Source organism: Mastomys coucha, unplaced genomic scaffold (genome assembly GCF_008632895.1).
Source record: "Mastomys coucha isolate ucsf_1 unplaced genomic scaffold, UCSF_Mcou_1 pScaffold7, whole genome shotgun sequence".
NCBI lineage: Eukaryota > Metazoa > Chordata > Mammalia > Rodentia > Muridae > Mastomys > Mastomys coucha.
In genome coordinates this window covers 59,836,872-59,850,243 of record NW_022196913.1, presented here as the reverse complement: position 1 = coordinate 59,850,243, position 13,372 = coordinate 59,836,872, and the positions used below count along the sequence as shown (strand labels likewise).

General features: G+C 41.0%; 1 protein-coding gene and 1 non-coding gene across 18 annotated transcripts in view; one reads left to right on the top strand and one right to left on the bottom strand.

The window, feature by feature from the left end:
* Positions 1 to 13,372, bottom strand: part of Nsd1 (nuclear receptor binding SET domain protein 1) — a 116,939-nt gene that overhangs the window by 41,534 nt on the left and 62,033 nt on the right. For all 17 annotated transcript variants that reach the window (XM_031358596.1, XM_031358605.1, XM_031358594.1 and 14 more), the window contains 2 exons: positions 6,380 to 6,498; positions 5,329 to 5,472 (listed from right to left, as the gene is read on the bottom strand). In XM_031358596.1, the coding sequence (XP_031214456.1) occupies positions 5,329 to 5,472; positions 6,380 to 6,498 (263 nt within the window). The remainder of the gene's footprint in view (positions 1 to 5,328; positions 5,473 to 6,379; positions 6,499 to 13,372) is intronic.
* Positions 3,574 to 3,692, top strand: LOC116082945. The gene has a single exon (XR_004115547.1). It is a non-coding gene; the product is annotated as a 5S ribosomal RNA (ribosomal RNA).

Sequence of the window (13,372 nt, the reverse complement as noted above, 5' to 3'; positions counted from 1 at the left end):
TACTCTACTAAGATTGGGAGGTCAAGGTAGCAGGAGCAAGATGTAGCTGGTTATACATCAATCATGATCAGCAATCACAGAGCAACTCAGTGTAGAATCTTAGCCAATGAAATGGCACCATCTATGGTGAGCAAATTTCCCCACTTTAATTAATCTAATCAAGATAATATCCTGTATCACGACCAAAGAATATATAATTCCTCACGGGTGTGCCTGGAGATGATTCCAAATCCTGTCAAATTGATAATTGACACTAATGATAACACAAGAAAGAGATAAGCTAATGATAAGTCAGCTACCTGGGCTTTGTGGATGAAAGATGAGCTCTTAGATCAGGCTCTGAATGTTCAAGTAAGATGTGTAAAAAGACAAAGGGAGATAGCAGTTACAAAGTTCACAGGTAGGAGAGTGAGAAGGAAACCAAAGAAACCCACTGTCACTTTGTTAAAGTGACAGCAGGTCATATCTGACAGAAAATGACATTTTAAAAAGTCACAAGGGGCCACAATTTCAGATTTTATTCTAATTGCAAAGATGTACCATTAGGGAGTTTTGTTAAAGGTTGACCTTAGGTGTTCATTTTTAAAAAGATTCCTACAGCTGGTTAGTAGAAAATGAATAAGAAAGCTGTGTAGGAGGTAATATCAGCTGGATTTGGATCATAACAGTTCCAAAATATGAAAACTACTCTAAGATGCATCTCAAATTACTTCATTAAAAAACCAAAACAAAACCAAAACAAAACCCCTCACACCCCTTCTCTTTATCCCTCTCACTGGGAACCAAAACTAAAGCTTTGGGAGCAAGTCTAGGAAGACATGACCACATGAATGACTGAGACAATCTCATGGAGGACATAGTGTCACTAAAGGGAGGAAGAGCCTTATGAAATGAATCTCTCATTTTGAAAATCTTGGAAATTCCCAATGTTTGTTACTTTTTACCCCACTTATATCCACACAGTGATCAGCAACAAAATCAAAACAAAAATAAGCCTTTTACTATCAACCAAGACATCCTCATAGTAAAACCTGCGACCACTCAAGTCTCTCATACAAAATGACAGAGAGTGCAGTGTATGTATGCACAGTCCTCTTGTATACTTTATAGCACCTTTAAATTATATATGTAGTATACATGCTACTGAATAGTTGTTATACTCTGTTTTTCAACACACAACCACAAGGGAGTCTGCATGAGGTCACGGAAACAATTCAGTTAGTGAAGTGCATGCTGTGCAAGCTCCAGAACTCAGTGTAATCCCCAAACTTACACAGAAAGCTGGGCACAGAGGTGCTTGCTTGTAAACCCAGAGCTCAACAAACAGATGGACAGATTCCTGCCTGAATCTTGCTGACTAGTCAGCCTACCTAAACATAAGTGCTAGATCCCAGTGAAAGAAAGACCCTGCATCAAAAATCAAAATTGACACGGCTAGGCACAGCATAGCTGTGTACAACTTTTTCCCAGCACTCAGGAGGCAGAGGCAAGATCTCTGTGAGTTAAATTCTCCATAAATTAAATTCTAGGCCAACCAGGGATACACAGTCAGACTTTTGTCTCAAGAAGAAAGAAAATAGACCACTCCAGAGGAATGACACCCTACTTTGGCTTTTGGCTTCTACCATGCATAGGGCACATATATACATATGCATACATATACACTAACACAGTTGCAAAATACAAACACCTACACATATAATATATACACCCCTCCAAATAAATCCATACGTGTTTAGTACAAAACCAGGCATCAACTGCTATCTACTACACATCACAAACACTATAACAAAATTTTCCAAAAATATTTTCCACCTATCCAATTAGATGAATCCAGCAAAACAAAGATCTACTATCTATAAGAAATCAAAGAAGCCGGGTGGTGGTGGCGCACGCCTTTAATCCCAGCACTTGGGAGGCAGAGGCAGGTAGATTTCTGAGTTCCAGGCCAGCCTGGTCTACAGAGTGAGTTCCAGGACAGCCAGGGAAACCCTGTCTTGAACCCCCACTCCACCCCCCAAAAAGAAAGAAATCAAAGAAGCAGCCAGGGATACACAGGTGAACTTCTGGGTTCGAAGCCACCCTGGTCAACAAAGGTCAAGGGCAGCCATAGATCTACAAGGAGAAACCCAATACTGGGAATGGGTGGGGGTGGGGACTCAAAGAAACAAAAGGTCTTAGTCAAGACTAAATAAACAAGCAGGAAAATGTTGGGGAGAATGGTATCCAAACTTAGGACATTAATGTAGTAGAAATTATTCACAAATATTTGACTCTCCTATTATCTATTACTCACAAATAAAGGCTAAAAAAGTCTCAGATTTCTATATTTACATACTGAGAGTCAATGACAGTTTTTTTTTGTTTTGTTTTGTTTTTTTAAGACAGGGTTTCTCTGTGTAGCTCTGGCTGTCCTGGAACTCACTCTGTAGACCAGGCTGGCCTCGAACTCAGAAATCCACCTGCTTCTGCCTCCCAAGTGCTGGGATTAAAGGCTTGCGCCGCCACCCACCGCACAGTGACAGTTTTTATATAGTAAGCAAATTCACACTCAGCTTAAAATATGAAAAATGTCAATTACAGTACAAACTATTTTTCAAATTAACTACATGGTTCAATCTAACCTCTTAATTGGGATGAGCACATGATTTAACCTTTGAACTGTATGCTTGAGAAAGAAGTGTTACAAACAAATTATATCAAGACAACAAATGTACTTACATCACATCATCCAGCCTGGACCACAGGGGTACCTTAGTACCCACTCCTTCTGCTCCACTTGCAGCTTTAAATGACCACCAACTTTATTCTGCATATACCTCCCAAATACTGGAAGTACAGATGTGTGCCACCACACCCAGCTTGAATTTTTTTTTTTTTTTTTTAAAGCCAGGGTCTCACTGTATAGTCCTCAGTGGCTTGGAATTTGCTATGTAGTCTACTCTGCTGACTTCAAACTCAAAGATTTGAAGATTCACCTGGCTCTGTGTTTTGAGTGCTTGTACTAAATGCGGGCACCACACTGTTTGGCAAATACTGTAAATGTATTTACAGTCTGACTTGTCTTATCAATAAATAATTGAGTACATAACTGCTTTCCAGGATTGACACAACATTTGGGAGCTAGTCCAAACATAGAAAACATTCTTTTTCTTTTCAAGACAGGGTTTTACTATGTAGCACTGGCTGTCCTGGAACTCACTATGGAAACCAGGCTGGGCTCGAACTCACAGACATTCGCCTGCCTTTGCCCTCACAGTGCTGGGATTAAAGGCATGCAACACCCTGCTTGGTTCAGGTAAACATCCTTACTATAGAGAAAATGAATTTGCAAAGACAAAAACAATACAATGGGATAAAAAGACATAATGGGATAAAATTATATCTGTCACAGCAACATACTATGTATGGGCCTGGGTTTACTTTTTAGTTGTTTTAGTTAAAAACAGTGGGGTCCAGGTACAGTGAATACCAAAGCGGGCAAATCTGAGTTTGAGGTCAGGCTGGTCAACACTGCAAACTCGAGGCCACCCAGGTACGCATAGTGAGATCCTGTCTTAAAAAATAAAAACAGTCTACGGCCATACCACCCTGAACGCGCCCGATCTTGTCTGATCTCGGAAGCTAAGCAGGGTTGGGCCTGGTTAGTACTTGGATGGGAGACCGCCTGGGAATACTGGGTACTGTAGGCTTTAAAAAAAAATAAAATCGCCGGGCGGTGGTGGCGCACGCCTTTAATCCTAGCACTTGGGAGGCAGAGGCAGGCGGATTTCCGAGTTCGAGGCCGGCCTGGTCTACAGAGTGAGTACCAGGACAGCCAGGGCTACACAGAGAAACCCTGTCTCGAAAAAACAAAAAAATAAAAAATAAAAAAATAAAAACAAAAAACAAAACAAGAGAACTGGAGACATGGCTCAGTGGTTAAGAGCACTGACTGCTCTTCCAGAGGTTCCCAGTTTAATTCCCAGTAACCACATAGTATCTCATAGAGATCTGTAATAGGATCTGATGCCCTCCTTCAGTGTGTCTGAAGTGTACTCATATATATAAAACAAAGCAACCCCAGGCCCCCACCAAAATAACAACAGAAAACCCAACAACAAATAAATAAATAAGACAGCAGAAAAAGTGCATCAGTCAGTACTATACTGTGCTCGCCTTGTAAACATGGGACCTGAGTTCAAATTCTCAGAATCCACATAAAAAGCTGAGCATCCAGTATGCTTATAATCCCAGCAGTGCTGAGCTGTGAAGAAAGGAAGGGCAAGTAGATGCCCTGGATGGCCACAGTCAATCCAGCGTGTCAGTCGCCTGAGGATCCCCTGTCAAAGCCACCCACTTGCAGCTGCACATCCACCTATCAGGTTTTCACAATGCCAGATTTTAAGAATTTAAATAGATCAATCAAGAAACTAGTAGTATCTCACAAAGCCATAAAGGAAACACAGCATAACGGGACTCAAAAGAACTAGGTTTGAATTCAGAATGCACCAAGACCGCATGCAACCTACTTAATCAATCTCTTGTTTAATGCAGTTTACTCATATGCAAAATGGGGATAATTTAAAAACTCTGCCATAAAAATGAAAGATGTAAGGCTTATTAATGAAAAAACAGTGAATACTGTATAAATATTCAACTAAAAAAGAAAAAACTTGAAAACGTTTAGGAAACATTCCTAATTAAAGAAAAAAATCCAGCGGGGCAGTGATGGCATACGCCTTTAATCCCAGCACTTGGGAGGCAGAGGCAGGCGGATTTCTGAGTTCGAGGCCAGCCTGGTCTACAGAGTGAGTTCCAGGACAGCCAGGGCTACACAAAGAAACCCTGTCTCGAAAAACAAAAACAAAACAAAACAAAATGTCCATTGAACAGGGAGTATATATCTAAACATCCCAGTACTTGAGAGGCAGTAGGACATAGACAGAGCTCGGAGCCGGCCTAGGCTATGTGAGACTCTCTCAAAAACTAAAAACCAACCAACCAACCAACCAAACAAACAAACAAAAGGAGGAAAAAGAGGAAGAAGAAGAGATTTATACTAAAGCATTGACAGATAGATGACAAGAATATTTTTTTTCACTGACCAAAACTATATCTCGCTCTGCTTCAGGGGGCACATACTCATGAGCCACGTGAGCAGACTGTAACCAATATCAATTATTTCCTTCTCTTTACTTTTCAAAAGAGGTAAGAGTTATGGCCTTTAGGGGCTCCTCAGGAATCATCCATGAGCATTTTCTCTAACCAAGATATGGTCTTTAAGAGAGATGAAGGGGCCTTCTCAAAGCAGTACACATACAACAAAGAGTAAGACGACACCCCTACCTGGCAAACATTCTCCTTGAGCGCCGCCCCTCCGCCTCTTTCTCCCTGTAATTTCTTGGATGCAGACATCCCAGGATCATGTTCTCCACCCTCTTCAAGAATCTCCTTGGGGCTGGCAGCAGTCCTGTGAATCAGCAGTTCTCCCTTTCAGAGAAAAAATAACGTCCCACATCTGTATTATGGATGTCTCCTCCATCTGACCCCCTCCTCCCTCTGGGCTGCTATTTGTCTAGCCATTAAGCACTTACAGATGTTCAGCCAATCACGCGGGCGGACTGCATGCAATGTTAGTTCTAACCCTGCTGTGATTGGACGGGTAGTGGGCGCCTCATGCCCTGCCACTAACTGCTCTGAGGCTGTTCCACTGGAACTTTTTTTGAGCTGTTCCATTAAAAGGTTTCACTAAGGGAGAGAAAACATTCTTAAGTTTATTTGATTACTTATTTGTCCTTCCACGATCCATCCGTGTTTCCTAGGCAATGCCCCCTTGGGCATTCGAGTCCAGTTAGAAAGAAAACACTCAGCACCGACGTCTGTGATGCTCACTCCCTGTCTCTAATTCTGCTTTCACCTTGAATTCAAAAGCCAGAGAGCACCAGTCACTGCACTCACGCTCTGCAGACGCGTGTTTTCAATGTTTTGAAAGCTGATGCTCATGAACATCCCAAATTAAGCAGCTGATGCCCACGAGAGAAGCACATGGAACCTTCTGCTAGATGCAGCAGTCTTAACTTTAATAGGGCAAGGCTCATCCAGGTCATGTGGTTCCTCTGCCTATACGCTCTGGGTGTAGAACTTTACTTATGAAGGCAACAGTTGCATATATTGCATCTGCTATCAAAAGCACAGGACATTGCCTTTTTAAAGGGGATATATGCACAGTTGCAATATGCACTTTGCTAGGAATGGGCTCTCAATAAGACAAGATTCCTTATATCTAATTAATCATCTCAATAAAACACTATTCTTAGATCCATGGGACAGGGGAGGGGACTTCTAGTGTGGGAAGTTGATTCTCTCTGGAAGGTCAAAGGTGAGAACTGAGTGGTACCTCCGAGCTGGGTGCCTCTTTTGATGAGTCCTCCTTCTTCACTTTTTTATAGTGCACTCTGGCTGTGACATGCCTCTGTCGTTTTCGTTTCCTTGGTTTATCAAATATCTTGGTAGTGCCTATAACAAGACAACAAATGTTAGGTAACAGCTAGCTATTCAAATATGTCCAACAACATTTATCCTTAAATTAAAATAAAAAAAAAATCACAGATAAGTAAAGCCTAACTTTAAAATTTATTTATAACTGAAATGTCTACAATATTTAAACAGATATGGTTTTTTTCTTTTCCTTTGAGACACAGTCATTCCTGGCTGTAGACCAGCCTAACCTTGGACCCACAGAGATATACTTGCCTCTACTGGAATAAAGATGTATATGACCACTCTTAGGCATTAGTAAGTTTTTATCTTATTAGAAAACCATTATTTAACACAAAAAGCTAAAAGCTCGCAATGTTTTTTTTAAGAATTATAACAATGGTTTAATTATAAGTTAATCACTTAAAAGAGTCCTAGAAATGAAGAAATATCAGTAAAACATAAATATAATAACTTTCAAAACTTATTTGCTTATGCAGCTCTGAGGGAAGCCAGAAAGGGCACTGAGTTTCCCTGGAGCTGCGACTACAGGTAGTTGTCAATGGCCTTAAGTGGGTTCTAGGAATTGATCTCAGATCACCTTATAAGAGCAGCAAGAACTCTTAACCACTGAGGCACCTTCCAGACTAGAAGGACTTTCTTGAACTCTATAAAATGTTGCTGCTGAGCTAGGCAGCAGTGGCGCACGCCTTTAATCCCAGCACTTGGAAGGCAGAGGCAGGAAGATTTCCAAGTTCGAGGCCAGCCTAGTCTACATAGTAAGTTCCAGGACAACCAGAGCTATACAGAGAAACCCTGTCTTGAAAAAACCAAAAAAACAAAACCAACCAAACAAACAAAAATGCTACTTCTGTATTTTGAATAACCTTTCATATTAAAAATATTTCAACTAAAATTGTTTTTCAGTACATCATTCAGTTTCAAAGGTTTTCTGTAAGGTAAAAAAGTAAAATTAGTTTAACCTTATGTAATTAGTAGGGGACTTCACATAAATTAAAAAGCAAAAGTATATGTTATAAAACAAAGTAAAGGCCAGAGGGATGACTCACTGCTAAGGATATTGGCCTCTCAAGTCAACATGGTGGAAGGACAGAATCAACTAGTAATCCTCTGAGCTGCACACTAGCAAATGCTGTGTTAGTGTGTATAAAACAAGCTAAAGCAATTTAAGCAAAGCATGGTGGCACAGTTCTAAAATCCAATCGCTTGGGAAGGAGAGGGGCAAGATCAGAAATGCAAAGGTCACCCTCACTTAGGAAGTTTGAGGCTAGCCTGGGTTATGGAAGACTATTTTTAGGAAAAAAAAGGTTTAAGCATGGTGGTGCACACCATTAATCCTAGCACTATGGAAGCAGAGGCAGGTAAACTGAGTTCAAGGAGAGTCTAGCCAGCCTAGTCTATACAGAGGGACTTCTGTCTCAAAAAATTATATGACATAAAAAAAAAAGGCCAGTAAAATATATATATATATATATATATGACAGATGGACAGGACATCATGCACATATGAAAACGCAGGCAGAATACATACAAAAGACTTCCATTTAGAGTAACTGCATTGTATGACAAGTACAATACATGCACTTACTATGCAGGAAAAACTCTAGTCCCTAGGTTCTAGACTATAGAAAATACTTTATATCACTACAAGTTAAGATCTAAGATGGGGGCTAGGGAAATAGCTCAGTCATAAAACGCTCGTGCATGAGGATCTGAGTTCAATCCTCAGGAGCCCCTGTGAAAGATGCTCAGCACGGTGGCATGTGTTTCTGAACCAAGCAAATGAAGACAGGAGGTAGGACTAGGAGTTTCGACATGTAACCCAACACTTAAAGAGGCTAAAGAAAGGAAGATAACTGTTTGTCGCTAGCTCAGTTATATGGGAAGTTCCAGACAAGGCCTGACTTTTAAGTCTAAGACCTGCTCATAAAGAAAGCAAAAATAAGTCAAAATAGCATTAAGATGGAAACAGGTAAAATGCGCACAGGAAGAGATCTTTCTATATGTTGTGGCTTAATTTGGGATTAACTTTCAACAATATACAATGAATAAAAAAAACCTCATCTGGCAAAATTAGAAAAAGAAATTCTAGTTTCTTAAATATTTTATCCCAGAAACAGCAAGTATAATATATTAATATTATAAGGTATTTTGTGATTATGTACCAAACGAGCTAACTCTCCAACTTGTGGAATCACTTTTCTAACATAAACTTAACAAATATTTGCTAGGTCTTACAATATACAGCCCTTAATATTGTGGGACCACAAACCCTAAAGGCATCAAATAAGCTGGAGTTACTGCCTAAATTTCCTACCACTCTTCCTTGTTTGTTTTGTTTTTATGTGCACTGGTGTTTTGCACGTGCGTCTGTGTGAGAGTGCCAGGTTGTCGGGAGAGCAGCCATGTTCTTAAGTACTGCACCATCTCCCTGGCCACTATGGGTGTTCTTTATTCCATTTTTGCACATCACTTGGAAGCAACAGTAACTTCTTAGTTATTTCTATCAGCACAAACAACAAACAAACCACAAAAGCCCTTGTCCTTGTCCATGTTTGATGTATACTAGATGGCTTAATATTTAATAATGGTGATATAACACTCCAATTCCCTCTCACCAGGCTGTCTTAGGAAGCCCTCCTTCTCCCTGAGGCGGTGTCCCTGCTCTAGGTCTTCTCAGAGATGTCTCCCTGGCAGCAGACAGGGCTCCACAAGCTTCTGAGGGCTCATCAGGCATTTGGGAAAATACCCTGAGTCCTCGCTATGGCAATCCTCAGGGCACGCAGCTTGCTTCCAGACATTTAAGAGTCATGCCCAGCTTTGGCTCATTCATATTCTGGAGTGTTTCCTTTATTTTCAAATTTTTTATTTTTTGAGATAGGGTCTCATATGTTCTTGGCTGGCCTAGAACTTGCTATGTAGACCAGGCTGCCTTTGAATTAACAGAGATCAACAGCCTTTGCCTTTTAAGTGTTATGTGCACACATGCTCACTGAAGACAGACAGCTAGAGTTAAATATGTTGAGGAGCTAACTATGTGGTTGTGAGACCTAACAGAGCAGTAAGCCCTCTCAGCTGCTAAGTTACTGCCTCTCTAACCCATTCCCGCTGCTGTGACATTCCCCTAAGTTACTGCCTCTCTAACCCATTCCCGCTGCTGTAAGTGACATTCCCCTACGTTACTGCCTCTCTAACCCATTCCCGCTGCTGTAAGTGACATTCCCCTACGTTACTGCCTCTCTAATCCATTCCCGCTGCTGTAAATGACATTCCCCTACGTTACTGCCTCTCTAATCCATTCCCGCTGCTGTAACTGACATTCCCCTACATTTAAAGTCCTTAGACCCATCTGAACAAGTACACTGTTATATAGTTATATAAATGTATTGGAATTGTGCTCGAGCTTTCTTCTATCAAAAGAATTTAAAACTTGCTTGCTATGTAGCATCCTACTTCCTTGGCTACACAGTCGGAACTATTTCAGGTTCTTTCATTTTCTTGAGCTAGCGTCTGTGCTGCAGCTGCGATCTTTCTCCTAGTGTCATTACAACTTCTCCCCTGGTGCTCAATCCTCAGAACGATGAGGTCACAGGCATATGGCACCACACCTTGTTTATGAAGTACTGACATGGGAACATGCAGTACTGCATGAATGCTAGGTAAGCACTCTGCCAATTTTTTTTTAAAGATTTATTTATTTATTATATGTAAATACAGTGTAGCTGTCTTCAGACACACCAGAAGAGGGCGTCAGATCTCATTACAGGTGGTTGTGAGCCACCATGTGGTTGCTGGGATTTGAACTCATGACTTTCTGAAGAGCAGTCGGTGCTCTTCCCCGCTGAGCCATTTCACCAGCCAGTCTAGTATCTTAAAATGACCAAGATTTACACAGCACAGGTCTGTTCTTAAAGGAAGATAATGTGACAAGGCCTGTTTTAAGGGATTTAAGAGGTAGCCTCAGGGGGGGCTGTAGAGATGGCTCAGCAGTTAAGAGCACTGACTGCTCTTCCAGAGGTCTTGAGTTCAATTCCCGGCAACCACATGGTGGCTCATAACCATTATGATGCCCTCTTCTGGAGTGTCTGAAGACACGTACAGTGTACTTACATAAAATAAATAAATAAATAAAATCTTACAGCCTGCCTCCTCAGGAAGGTCATCAGACAATGAATGCTCTCAGGACTCAATGGAGTTCTCTGTTGCCATCACTGGCTTCATGCTCTCTAGTGTTCTGAAACTAGCATTTCTGATTTATTAAGATAGAGAATGGATGTGACAATCATGGCTGAGCATTTTACATTGAAGCCAACTTTAGCATTTGACAGTCTAATTTTGTACAGATATCAGATATAAATAATTCTAATACAGTAGCAATGATGTATGCAATATTTAAAAATGATCTGCATCTTCAAAAACATTCTATCATCTGATCATAATTGGTGTGTATGTAGGTGCACACATGCTACAGCATACATATGAAGATCAGGGGAGGATCCTAGGGATCACACATAGATTGTTAAGGCATGTAGAAAGTGACTTTAGCCATTAACGACCTCTTTCTTGACTCTGATCTGCAATCTTTTTCTTCCCCCAAGACAACAGGGTTTCTTTTCTCTGTGTAGCCTTGGCTGTCCAGGAACTCACTCAGGCTGGCCTCCACTCAGAAATCCACCTGCCTCTGCCTCCCAAGTGCTGGGATTAAAGGTGTGTGCCACCACTGCCCAGCCTGATCTGCAATCTTAATTCAGTTAAAACACGTTATACTTCAAAAGAATGAGCAATTAATATTAAAATCACCACTTTAATGTGTGGTTTATATTTCTCTAAAAAGAATAACATTATGTAGTAGAAAATACGATGGGTTTAACTCAAATCAGAGTGCACTGGCAGAAAAGAACACTTAACCAGCTAGGCAAGGGGGCACACACCTTTAATTCTAGCATTTGGGAGGCAGAGACAGGTGGATTTCTGTGAGTTCGAGGCCAGCCTGGTCTACAGTGAGACCCTCTTCTAAAGACACTTCCCTGTGCAGTTTCAACACTGCAGTGCTTGATTTTACACAATGAGGATTTCAGTCTGGTTGTCAGTCTCAAGTGGTCAGCCCTAGCTTCAGGCAGAAACAATGCTGAGGACGGCTGGAGTTTACATTATCATTTATGCTTAACAGTCTTGGTAGGATTTTTTTGCTTTTTATTTTTATATTTTTGTTTTGTTTTGTTTTGCTTTTTGGCTTTTTGATACAGGTTTTCTCTATGTAGCCCTGGCTGGCCTCGAACTCAGAAATCTGCCTGCCTCTGCCTCCCAAGTGCTGGGATTAAAGGCGTGCATCACCACTGCCTGGCTTAGATACAAAATTCTTATGAGCTGAACTTTATAGATGAAACCTGCAAAATATATAAAAGGATAGGAAAAGAGCTGACATTATTTCCAAGCCATTTCTTTTAAAAGCAAGCAAATTGATGTACTGGTAATTCTAATTGTCCATAACTAAAATCAAACAACATATTTGCTAACATATATAACAATCAGATAACCATGGTATCAGAAGTGTATATCAAAGACTTAGTCAACAGATCACATCCGATGCTATATGCTCAAATTCATATGATAGTTCAATAATGACTCTAAAGTCAGGACACAGTTTGTGAAATTTCAAATAAAAAGGGTAAGTCCTTAAGAGTCACTTTGGGTGCTGGGCTAAGTGGTAAATGCCTTTAATTCTAATATTTGGAGATAGGTAGGCAGGTCTCTGTGAAGGTAGAAATCAGCTAGTCTACAGTTAGACTCAGAACAGTGAGAGCTACAAAGAGACCCTGTCTGAAAATACGAACAAGAACACAAGATGAGAAAAGCTATATTCTGAAAACAAAAGAAACTACTGGTCACTCTGGTCGACAAAGAAGTTCACAGCTATTCAGAGCTACAATGTGAGACTTCACCTTTGAAAAGTAACACAAGTAATAGGGTTAGGAAATGGAGAGTTCAAGCTGAAACAAAATGGGACGCTCATACCATACTAGCCAGTTTCATGGAGCTAGAAGGTCCCAGGTATAGTGTTAGGAAAGCTACAAACCTGCTAGATGTGCCCACTAGGGCACCAGTGGCATGACTATCTAACAGTACAGTGACTAACCACTTTTTGAGTGGATTTGAGGCCTGCTCCAGTGAAGGAAATTCAAAATTGGTACTAAAAAAGCTAATCAAAAGCCCCAGGCTAGGAAGGCCATAGGCCTAGGAAGGGAGGAGGACATCTGCATTGTTGTTTTGTGCTGGTGCCTCGTGGCCAAGCTACTTTCTAATGTGTATGTGTATACCCAGAGGTCAGTGCTGCTTTCAGCCTTGAGCAGAGCTTTTTCTTGCAATGGGTAAAGCAGACACTCAGGACCGGTCACAGTGCAGAGAGTACGGGCTGTGAGGGACACGGGAGGAAAGGGGACAGAAGGAAATACAATGACCAAAGACAGGAGGAATGCTGTTAAATTGTCCTCAGATATGACATGGCCAGTATACTCATGAACTCAGTATGGCTGTGATTAGACAAAGTGAAGCCTGTCAGCAACACATTAGGGCTGGCGAGGAACTTGTGAGAACCTTGTGGTTTCCTGAGGAGACACTGAAAGCTGGTAACAGCTGCAGGGAAAGAAGAGTAGCTTCTTCAGTGGAATGGATACTAGTAACTGGTATTACTAAGAAATTAAAATTAGTACATCACGGAAATATAAAAATATAAAAACCAACAAAAAAATACATGAATGTTGTTGGGGGATTTTTAAGAAGTATTAAGATAGCCGGCGGTGGTGGCGCATGCCTTTTATCCTGGGACTTGGGAGGCAGAGGCAGGTGGATTTCTAAGTTCGAGGCCAGCCTGGTCTACAGAGTGAGCTCCAGG